The sequence below is a fragment of the Lissotriton helveticus genome, chromosome 9, assembly GCF_964261635.1.
Source record: "Lissotriton helveticus chromosome 9, aLisHel1.1, whole genome shotgun sequence".
NCBI classification, from domain to species: Eukaryota; Metazoa; Chordata; class Amphibia; order Caudata; family Salamandridae; genus Lissotriton; species Lissotriton helveticus.
In genome coordinates, this window is record NC_136070.1 from 618157462 (window position 1) to 618170000 (window position 12539).

Sequence of the window (12539 nt, forward strand, 5' to 3'; positions counted from 1 at the left end):
TCTGTTGGGCTGTTTTACGTTTCTTCGAGACAAAACTAATTATAAAGTCTCTAGCTGAGGCTTTGAAAGCATCCCAAACAATATAAAAAGGTATGTCATCTGTTTGATTTAAAAGAACATATTCATGGAAGAAAGAGGTAAAAGACGAAGTGAATAAAGAGTCTAAAAGCAAATGGTTGTTGAAATGCCATTTACGGGATTTCGAAGGTGGCTGCAAAACATCAAGACAAATACACACAGGAGCATGATCTGATATTAGGATAGAACCGATATCTGCATCTACTAATGATTGAGTAAGATGATGTGAGAGAAAAAAGTAGTTTAATCTTGATTGAGTATGATGTACTGAGGAATAAAAAGAATATTCCCTGAGTGTGGGGTTACATAATCTCCATGCGTCCATCAGTTTTTGCTGTCTGACCAAGTGTGTGAATGACTTATGAGATCTATGAGGAACAAAAGGGACTGAGGAATTCCGATCTATGAATGGGTCAAAAACTTAGTTGCAATCCCCTGCAAGAATAAAGTTATCATCATAGTTTTGTGTGATGTGTTGAGATAAGGAATAGTAATTTTATTTCAAATGTCCACATATAGTTAACCATATAGAATCAGTTATACTATACCTTCCGATTTTGCACGCTGGTTCCCTTCCCCCAGTCGAAAGACACAAAGTAATTGTAAGTATTGGCGCTGTAAAATACCAAGGTTTCTAGTCGATTCGGGTGTCGGTTGACCTTATATATTATGCCAGGCTTGTCTGTCAAAGTAATTGGCAAAGAATATTTCTCCAATTTTGCGATAGCCGAACTCTGCAGGGAAAGTGACATATAAAAAGCAATGTGAGCTCCTTCCACTAAAATTACGTACCACACAACGCGTTCAGCTGTACATCTAATTAATTGTGTCTGTTCGACACCAAAGACATTAGATTCGATGCATTCTGTTTTGAAATGTGAAAATCTAAGTGACTAAACAGGTGGCTATTTCTGGTACAGTCAGATCATGGACGTCGATTCAGCAAAATGCCTGGGGTAGCAAAAGTGACATAACAGGAAGCGACAAACACTCGTGCCTTATCCGCTCACTTCTAGGCACCGGTCGCCCTGCCACGACATATGTGGTTGAATAATTTGCGTGTTTTAAACATATATGTGTTTTTTCTGTTTGTCCTGTCCTTCTTTTTCCTTACAGGTACAAACTGAGAGGAAACACCTCTCACACATAGAGCACCCTAGCGTGTGCCACACATTCAGGGTGCTGAAACATATATATCCCTGTAAATACACCCGCACATAAAAGGTCCTGATGAAAGCCAGTTTAAATAGAAGGCCTGGCTGAAACTAGTCGACCACACTGGACGTGGGAGACCATAAATCTACCCCTACACGTCCCTAGCCTTTGTTTTTATTCTCTGCCTGGGGCCCACTAATAAACTAACTACTTTGGGACCCCAAGGACAGCATTTTAAACTTCACACAGCACACCTGCACTGCACACTCACGTTCCCAAAAACCCGTTCCGCAGTAGTCTGGCGTCGCAGCACACCTGAGGCGCACTCGGTGCCTCGGTGGGGCCCAATGATGAGGCATGCCACGAGGTAGGCTGGTGATTGAGGGCCTTCCTAACAAACCAAATGGTTTGTCATACTAAACACATAGTATGCGAACTCTACTCTAATAGCTAGTTCTTGTTGTTTACACATTTAACCCCAGGGGAAAAGAAATAGCTGTTCTAGTTCCTCTCTCTCCTTTTGATTGCAAGAAGATCATATGAGCTCTGATATCAATCCTTCCCTGATGCTATGACACATGTCCTTTGATCCTGTTACCATTACTCACATTTTCGTCATTGATATTAAGAACTCTGGGTAAAAATCATAACTTATACAGTAACAACAATTAATAACAAAGCTGCGTGGTATTGCTTTTAGGTTACTGCATAGGGGCTCGGTTATCACATATCCTGGCACCGTCACCATATGCCTTACACAGTCAGACGCAATTGCAGCACAAAATACCCAGGCTCAAATTCTTTAGGGTCAGGCTTTCTGCAACATTGTTTCCTTGTTCCTGCCAGAATTTATCAGAAAATCATAGAATTAAAAATATAGGGGCTTATTTACAAGAAACTGACACATCGGTGTAGATGCGTCAGTTTCCCTGCGCCAGCCTGCAAAACCCTTGCCCCACTATGGATGTGCCGTATTTGCAATACGGTACAAAAGGGGGTGGTGATGGACGAAGTATCTGAACCAATCAAACACTCACACCCAGTCAAAAGACCTGGGTTTAATCCATCACCGTTCTTTAGCCCACTCTGCCACCCCAGTTCAGACATGGCCATATGCAAATCAGTCTGACTCTGAGCCTCATGGGAACAGTCCAGCCCGAACTGCCAAGCCATGCCTTCTCTGGACCGGAAACAAGCTTCCTAGGACCGGTTTCTGGCATTACAGCCGTCTTCACTACGCGGTGGACTGGACACTGGACTTTGGAATAGTTTAAATTATGATTGCAGCTCCAGTCGGTGTATAAGTAGGGTGGTGTTGGACTTAAAATCCAACTCCAGTCCAACAACGTGTCCTCTAAAGCAAGTTTTTGTAATGACTTGCGTGGTAAAGGAACGCTTGGTAACGTCGCAGTTGGGGTACTGACTGTGGTGAAAAAGCACATCATGGTATTATTGACTGCTGGGTAAAGGATGTTTCCCAGCTGTACTGTTCCCTTTGGAGTAGGATCAAGAATGATTTGCATATGGCTGGTTCCAAAAAGATGTGGCATGGTGGCCGAAAAACGATGGACTGGGATGTGGTCCGAGCAGCTGCCAGTGGCTGAGACTAAGTCAAGCATTCCATCCATCATCTTGGTATTGTTTTAATCACTAGCTTAAGCTGGAAGGAGAAGGAAAGACATTGGATTACATTTAGAAGTGTCTGTGATATCAGGCATGGGCTTCTCTCTTTGCCTCCATTTTCTTTTTATTTCTATTTTATTCTCTCTCCCTGTCTCCTACTGTTCCTATTTCTAGTATCCCCCACAAACATACAGCACTGGGAGCAAGCAGCAGTGTAATCCACACTCACAATACTGATGCAACATTGGTAGCCACTGTGTGGACCTCCCTTATGGAAAACAGGTGCAATATAGATAGCAGCTCAGCAACTCATTCTCAGGAAACAGGTACCGTCTAGGAACAAAGTATCGCTTCAACCCTCTCTCACCAAACATGAATGGGTAGGTCGGCAGAGCAGCCAAAAGGCATCATGTAATGGCGCGTCATGTAATGACACTTCCAAGCAGACCTTGCCTTTTATCAAACAGTGGTTTGCATGCAGTGATTTTTACGTGCAAACTTATTTCAGTTAAAACCACAACTAAAAGTCCCAAAATGCAAAGTGTTGCTGGATGAAAAAAATCAGGATTGATTGACAGTGTCACACACAGGATGTGGGGGGGAACCAACTGTCATGTGTTTTCACACAGATTGCCTCATTTATGAGAAAATAGTTAAAAGGAACAGTGGTCTAGGGGACTGTAGTGTGAGCAAGTAGAATCTATAGAAGAAGAAAAATATATCGGAGTAACCATGTGTTCGAGTATAAGGACAATTAAGGATTGCACAATTTGTGAAATAGTTACACCATTAATGGGGACCAATTCAGGGATAAACAGTAAAATATATTTTGCTAAGTCATGGCCCTGGTTAAGGGGGACAACATATTATAGAGGCATCAAAATAGGAGAATGGTGGGAAAGGGCAGTTTACTAAATCATGGCGAAGCCAAGGGGTACAAGTCATTGCTTATTGAGTCCCGTCTGGACTCCCCTCACAAGTGTCTCTGTAGATTAATACGGCAGCTAATAATAGTATTCCAGGCTACAAGAGGACCTGAGAGGCCTCCCCTAGACCACTGTTCCTTTTAACTATTCATACCACCCCTGGTCTTACTACGGGGGTACCCTTGTTGTTTATAACTATCATTTATGAGAAAGTCACAGTGTGCGGCGAAGCAATTCACCTTGCTGCGCTGCACTGCGTGACAGGGAAAGAGCAGGAATGCACCATAAGTAAATCAATACAGCACATATTTGTACTTGCCCTTGCACTGGCACCCTTTTGGCAGGAGTGGAAAAACGATGGATTTGGGCCCAGATCTTTGGACTGGGGTGAATGTGTGACATTGATCCACATTCTGTCCATCATTGTTGTGTTTGCAATTACCGCTCTAAGTGTACTGGGGATGCTCAGACGTGAGTCCCAGGCACTCCACACCACTGGAATCAAGCTAGCCGGGCTGATGAGAGGTGTTACCTCGAAACCGGGCCGGTCCTCGGATGCTTGTTTCCGTTCTGGGAAGGACATGGCTTTTGTAGTTCGGACTGGACTGTTCCCATGGGGCACAGGGTCAGCGCTGATTTGCATATCGCCATTGTCTAACCCAGGGTGGTGTGGAGTGGAAAAACGATGGATTTGGGCCCAGATCTTTGGACTGGGGTGAATGTGTGACATTGATCCACATTCTGTCCATCATTGTTGTGTTTGCAATTACCGCTCTAAGTGTACTGGGGATGCTCAGACGTGAGTCCCAGGCACTCCACACCACTGGAATCAAGCTAGCCGGGCTGATGAGAGGTGTTACCTCGAAACCGGTCCGGTCCTCGGATGCTTGTTTCCGTTCTGGGAAGGACATGGCTTTTGTAGTTCGGACTGGACTGTTCCCATGGGGCACAGGGTCAGCGCTGATTTGCATATCGCCATTGTCTAACCCAGGGTGGTGTGGAGTGGAAAAACGATGGATTTGGGCCCAGATCTTTGGACTGGGGTGAATGTGTGACATTGATCCACATTCTGTCCATCATTGTTGTGTTTGCAATTACCGCTCTAAGTGTACTGGGGATGCTCAGACGTGAGTCCCAGGCACTCCACACCACTGGAATCAAGCTAGCCGGGCTGATGAGAGGTGTTACCTCGAAACCGGGCCGGTCCTCGGATGCTTGTTTCCGTTCTGGGAAGGACATGGCTTTTGTAGTTCGGACTGGACTGTTCCCATGGGGCACAGGGTCAGCGCTGATTTGCATATCGCCATTGTCTAACCCAGGGTGGTGTGGAGTGGAAAAACGATGGATTTGGGCCCAGATCTTTGGACTGGGGTGAATGTGTGACATTGATCCACATTCTGTCCATCATTGTTGTGTTTGCAATTACCGCTCTAAGTGTACTGGGGATGCTCAGACGTGAGTCCCAGGCACTCCACACCACTGGAATCAAGCTAGCCGGGCTGATGAGAGGTGTTACCTCGAAACCGGGCCGGTCCTCGGATGCTTGTTTCCGTTCTGGGAAGGACATGGCTTTTGTAGTTCGGACTGGACTGTTCCCATGGGGCACAGGGTCAGCGCTGATTTGCATATCGCCATTGTCTAACCCAGGGTGGTGTGGAGTGGAAAAACGATGGATTTGGGCCCAGATCTTTGGACTGGGGTGAATGTGTGACATTGATCCACATTCTGTCCATCATTGTTGTGTTTGCAATTACCGCTCTAAGTGTACTGGGGATGCTCAGACGTGAGTCCCAGGCACTCCACACCACTGGAATCAAGCTAGCCGGGCTGATGAGAGGTGTTACCTCGAAACCGGGCCGGTCCTCGGATGCTTGTTTCCGTTCTGGGAAGGACATGGCTTTTGTAGTTCGGACTGGACTGTTCCCATGGGGCACAGGGTCAGCGCTGATTTGCATATCGCCATTGTCTAACCCAGGGTGGTGTGGAGTGGAAAAACGATGGATTTGGGCCCAGATCTTTGGACTGGGGTGAATGTGTGACATTGATCCACATTCTGTCCATCATTGTTGTGTTTGCAATTACCCTTTTGGCAGCCTAGCACCAACACAGGCACCCTTGCACCATGGTGCAAGGCTGCCTGTGTTGCATGCAAGATTATTTTTGTGTCCAGAAGGGGCTCCTTCCTTCCCAAAAATAATGCATATACCTCTTTCTATATGTGCTACAAAATGCAGCACACATAGAAAGAGGAAGAAACAAGGAGAAAAATAGATATTTGGCTACAGTACGCAACCCTAGGAAGGTAAAAGATGTTGGCGCATACCCAGGCTTACAAGTTCTTGTAAATCTGGGAATGCACCGGAATCCATGGAAGTTGTGTGGAAACACCCATGCAACTCCCATTGAGCGCCTACCCAGGACAGAGTAATGCAACGCAATGATTTGTGCTGCATTACGGAACTCCAGATTATTGGAACCGCTCAGAGCCACGCAGAGTGACTTTGCGTGGCTTAAAAGATATGACTTAGAGGTGTGCGTCACGCACGTACAACATTGCATGGTGCAAATGTGATGCAAATCTCTCCTAAATAAGCCCTAAAATGTTTTGAGTGTGCGATGCACATATCTCAATATCTGAGAAATGATTAAGACTATCCAGCTCACATACTCTTACACAAAGTCTAGTCGGATAATGAACTTTAAAATGCACTTGCTCCCAGCAGCATTGCTTAGCTTTAACCTTCGTTCTTCTTAAAAATCTGTCATCCCTGGACGCCCTTAAATTATGACCATGAGTCAGAAGCCCTAAATGGTGACTTTAAATTCTCATGAAATCCTAGTCCTACAGTATCAGACAACTGACCGTCTTTGTTGATAGATTACTGGTGTCAACCGCTCATAAAACAGAATAAATACATCCTAGACACTGAGGTGATATGTAATCAGCTGGGTCCACTGTCGGTGGGTACTTTAAGTGACCTTTGGGTGGGGGGATGAGGTAGGTTTTAAAGGCTGTGCATTTTAACTTGTTGCAATTTAGGTGTAATATATCTAGAAGGGAGCCCTAGAACTTTGCTCCAGGAACATCTGATTGTAAGCCAAGAATCAGCACCTCCCTTTTTTTTTTTAAACATATTTTATTGGTTATATTGTAACAAAGTACACAATACAGTGCAAAACATCGCCATTAGATCGCAGGTCAATATCCAGAACTTTACTTTACAGTATCCTATACATACTTAGCTACTGCATCAGTTCTTCAACTCAATAGTGGCGAAGTCAACTACTCATGCTTCCCATTCTTCTCACTGTATAAATCTAATCACTAACTAACAACTTCGAACCCCGCCTAATTCCCACCCCCCTCTCCCCGCCACTGGTGTGTGTTACATGATGTGCAGAATACAAGCCATTTCTCAGAGCCTCTCCTCAACCTAAGCGCCACCAGGTCTGTCATGCACAGTGTCTCCTTTATTAATAAAGTTCTCTATTCACCTTCCTCCATCTGCTGAGCAAGCAGCGCTTGTACCAGCATCTCCCATGCCGTTGCCGCTTCTAGTGCTTTCTCATTATTCGAGCGTCGTACCTGTTGGAATCTAACAGCAAAACACACAAGATGATGGACGGAATATTGCACAAAGGTAAAATATTCACCCCCAGTCACAGATCTGGGTTTAATTTAATCCATCGTTATTTTGCTCACCAAGCCACCCCAATTCAGACATGGCCATATGCAAATCAGTCTTGACCCTGTGCCTCATGGGAACAGTCCAGCCCGACCTGCTAAGCCATGTATTTCCTGGACCGGAATCAAGCATCCTAGGACCTGTTTCTGGCTATCAGCCATCTACAGCCAGGATAGCTTGACTCCATTGGCTTAGTGAGCACGGGACCCACGTCTGGGCATACCCTTCCCACATAGAGTGTTTGATTGGTTCAGATGCTCTGTCCATCACTACCCCCTTTTGTAACGCTTTGTTCGCCATAAGTTGGCAGGGTATGCTCAGACGTTAAGTCCCTTGCTCACTTTGCCACTGGATTCAAGCAAGCCTAGCTGAAGATGGCTGGAATGCCAGAAACTGGTCTAGGAAGCTTGATTCCGGTCCAGGGAAGGCATGGCATGGCAGTTCGGGCCGGACTGTTCCCATGAGGCACAGGGTCAGACTGATTTGCATATGGCCATGTCTGAGCTGGGGTGGCAGAGTGGGCTAAAGAACTGTGATGGATTAAACCCAGATCTGTTGACTGGGTGTGAGTGTTTGATTGGTTCAGATGCTCCGTCCATCACCACCCCCTTTTGTACCGCTTTGTTCACCATAAGTTGGCAGGGTATGCTCAGACGTTGAGTCCCTTGCTCACTTTGCCACTGGATTCAAGCAAGCCTGGCTGAAGACGGCTGGAATGCCAGAAACCGGTCTAGGAAGCTTGATTCCGGTCCAGAGAAGGCATGGATTGGCAGTTCGGGATGGACTGTTCCCATGAGGCACAAGGTCAGACTGATTTGCATATGGTCATGTCTGAACTGGGGTGGCAGAGTGGGCTAAAGAACGGTGATGGATTAAACCCAGATCTGTTGACTGGGTGTGAGTGTTTGATTGGTTCAGATGCTCCGTCCATCACCACCCCCTTTTGTACCGTGTTGGAATCTAACAGCACTCTCACTACTGGCCCATTTACTGAGCTCGGCCTGTAATCTCTTACTGTTGGGGCCCTCCCTCGACTTCCAGTGCATTGTAATTTCTCTTTTCGCTAATAATAACCCCATATCCAAAAATGTACTGGTCACCTTCGTCTTTGATGTGTGGGGAAACCAATGCAGCAAGCACGTGGCTATATCAACTCCAACTGTCGGTCCGTGACTGCAGTCAACAGGTTTCCCACTTCCTCCCAAAAAAACACCTAAGTTTGGACATCCCCATAGCATGTGCTCCAACTCCACCCCTTCCCTGGTACATCTAGGACACACTGCTGCTTGTACTTGAAAATATTTCCGGATCTTACCCAGTGTTAAGTATGCCCTGTGTAATATGAAGAAATGTACAAGTTGGAACCGTGCATTCCTAGTTCCTTTCCATGCTCTGCGAAGGATTTGTCCCCATGTAGTTTTGGGTATGGGTTTCCCTATGCCTGCCTCCCATTTGAGTCGCAGTGTGTCCAGTGGTTGTATTCGCTCATTTAGCATTCTGGAATAGAGGCATGTGACCACCTTGAAAGTCCCAGCCGCCATCACCACATACTGACATGCCATCATTGTTTTGGGCTCCGCAGATCCCTCTCTCTAGTGTTTCCTAATTGCAGCTACTAACGCTGCATAAATCAAAAAATCGCCCCCCGGTAAGTCATTTCTCTCGCATAATGCCTACGGTTCAAGCATAATCTCAGCGTTTTCTATTCTAGCGAGAGATCCCTAAGGGTACATTTTTGCTGCAGGATTATAAATGATAATATGTGCCTTTGGATCCCCTTACCTCTCAAGTGTTCCGGGCCTCTTAACTCTATCGCGATTGCCTGTGTCAAAACCTGGAGCTGTGCAGCCAAATAATAGAGCTCGAAATCTGGGACTGCTAGCCCACCCTCAACTTTCGGTCTCATCAATGTCGCTAGAGCCACACTTCGCATTCCAGATCCCCAAAGGAACCCCACTATCATGGAGTTTAGTAGTTTAAACACCGAGGGCAGTACCCAAACAGGCAGAGTCCTAAAAAAATAAAGCAGCCGAGGTAGGGCTACCATTTTTAGTAATGCTATCCGGCCCATCACACACAATGCAAGCATTGACCAAAACGCCATGCTACCCTTCAAAGCCCTCACACATCTTCCTATGTTCCCCTCCATCATATCCACTGCATCATGGTAAATACGAACCCCCAGGTCAGGCATGTCTGCTCCCAGCGCACGTCCCAAGAAAGCTCTGGTAGTAGACCACCAGGTCTCACAGGGAACAAGCACGTCTTGTTCCAATTCACCCTGAGTCCTGAAATGTCGCCAAAGTTCGATAACAAGTCGGCTGCTCCTTGGAATGCTCGTCCGTGTCCACCAAAAACATGAGTAGGTCATCTGCATAAAGTGATATGTACTGTGGTACCTCTCTAAATCGTAAACCCTCAAAACTCTGTCCCAATCTAGCTCTAGCCGCCAAAGGTTATATTGCTAGAGCAAATAACAGCGGAGACAGTGAGCAACATTGTCTCGTACCACGTGCTACTTGATATTGGTTCAAAATCAATGCCCCCACTCGCACTCTCGCCACCGCAGAAGAATATAACACCCTAGGCCATCCCACAAACGCATCACCCAAACCAAACTGTCCCAATGTTTTGTAAAGGTATGGCCCCTCCAGACTATCAAAGGCTTTTTCTATGTCCACAGATAAAATCGTGGGCATACGTGAGCCCCGCTGATCTTCCCCCATAATCCTCAGCAATCGTCATATATTCGTAGACGTGTTCCTAGTCGGGATAAACCCAGCCTGATCCTCATGAATTAAGGTTGTCATATGCCGCAGGAGACGGGTCGCCAATATCTGACTCAGGATTTTATAATCCGTGGTCAGCATGGACAACGGTCTATAGGCCATCATATCTGTACCCTCTTGCCCTGGTTTCAATAAAGGGATAATAAGATCCTCCCTCATGGACAAAGAAAGGCAACCCAACTCCCGTGCTTCCTTATAAACTTCTAACAACCACGGAACTAGCGTGTCTATATAGCGCGCATAGAATTCTATGGGCAGGCCGTCCACCCCCGGAGTCTTATTTCGAGCCATATGTTTAATTGAACTCCTGATCTCTTCCAGGGTAATGCCCTGTCCTAAGGAGTCTGCCTGTTCCTCTTCCAGCTTTGGTAGTTGTACACTCTCCAGATAGGCGTCGATTTCCGTCTCTCCTGCCACCAAGGCACTTTCATATAGTGTCTCATAATAATCTAAGAATCTCGCCAGAATCTCACGCTGAGTGTATATGACGTCACCATCCCGTGTTTCTAACGCCATGATTGGGGAGCCTCTGGAAGTGGGATTAGCCAACCATGCCAACAGTGTTCCTGCCTTATCCCTCTCGGCATGGGCTTTCATAACATACGTCTTATAATCAAAGCATCTTGGTCTTTCTATTTCCCTTGCAACTGCCTCTTTCGCCTCCACCACGTCTGCTTGCAATTTTGGCTGCCCCGGCCTGGCTTGTTCTGCCGCCCTCAACTTCCATTTCGCCTCTTCTACATCCCTCAGTAATACCTTCCGTACTCCCACATGCTTGCTAATACATAGTCCTCTTATCACCACCTTAAAGGCGTCCCATTCCACTGCTCTAGTTGAGGCCGTCCCTGCATTTTCAGTAAAGTAGTGCACTATACCTTCCCCAATGTCCTTCTGGAAAACCGGGTCCTCCAGCGTTTCCGGACGCAATCAAGTAGGAATGGCAGATTGCACTGTCGTCCAGTTCACAGTAATTAATAACGGTGTGGTCAGACAGTGTCCTAGCCAAATATTCCGAACGCACTACAGTGGGCACCATTGCTGTTGAAAATAAGATTGCATCTAACTGAACGTGGAGTTCGTGCATTACCAAGAAGAAGGAGTAGTCCCGGTCTCTTGGATGGTGGTTACGCCACACGTCTACCAGATTCCTTCTATTCTGCCAGTCCAACCTACTCTTTGCTAACCTATGAACGGGGGAATCCGCTAACAGAGGGTGTGATCTGTCCAGTGTTATGTCTGTAATGGAATTAAAGTCCCCCCCTAACATCACGGGGCCTGTTAAATAATGTGCCAATGTACCCGAAATTCGATCAAGGAAGCGTACTTGATCTACGTTTGGTGCATATATACTGCACACGCTATGTCCCTACCGTGCAACCTCCCCTCCACTGTTTGTTTGTTTAAACTTTATTGTTTAGTTAATTAAAACCATAACAAATTTCCTTTGCACTTGTGACACAATATTAAAATTTAAATTTAAATTAGTTAAAATACATCTTCAAAGTTTACATCTAGATAAAATTCAAATACTCATTTTAAAGGACAAAGAAAATGAAGTTTAGAAATCGCAGTACAGTTTTAAAGTATTAGTTAATTATCAAGCGTTTTTCAAAGGCAAGCAGAAACTTTACAATCTTACAGTTGATTTGTGTGTCCGTAGAGTCCAAGCAGCTGACCTGCAGGTGCGTAATCCCTTAGTCAGAAAGTGATTCTTTAAAAGAAGCATTCGCTCCTGTTTCAACTTTGTACAGTGACAAATAATATGAATTATATCCTCTTTGGTATAATCACAGAGCCGACAGGCAACGGACCCCGGATGTTTCCAGGCTGGTGCGTCAGCCAGCGTTGGGTATTTTCCGAACCTTAGAGCCATCAGCCTTTTTTTGGTAAAAACTGAGTATGTAGAATCCACGTAGAGCGCCGGAGTAAGTAGTTTGTAGCTGTTGATTACAACCCAAGAGTGGGAACGATGGGAGATTTCCTTATCAATGAGTAGAGAATGTAATTTGGCGGCTTTGTTTATTGCCTGTTTAAATGAATTAAATGGCAAATTTTTATCCCATAGCTGGGCGGTACATGTTAATTCCAATGCTTTGGTCAGGAATTTGTTTGCCTCTGATCCGTTTCCCGTTTCGACCTCTTGCCACAAACATTTGTTTAAGTTATTGTCAGTGGCGTTCATTTTGATACGGTACCAAGTTTTAATGCACGTGTATAGTCTTCCCACTGACTCGTTCATGAGACCAAATTCTAGGCGCATTTGCGCTGGTGAAGCAGTGCGG

At 45.7% G+C, this 12539-nt stretch overlaps 1 protein-coding gene across 1 annotated transcript in view; it reads right to left on the bottom strand.

The window, feature by feature from the left end:
* WDR87 (WD repeat domain 87) overlaps nucleotides 1-12539 on the bottom strand; it is a 198419-nt gene that overhangs the window by 114981 nt on the left and 70899 nt on the right. The window contains exon 3 of the mRNA XM_078662135.1: nucleotides 627-812. Coding sequence (XP_078518261.1) covers nucleotides 627-812 — 186 coding nt within the window. The remainder of the gene's footprint in view (nucleotides 1-626; nucleotides 813-12539) is intronic.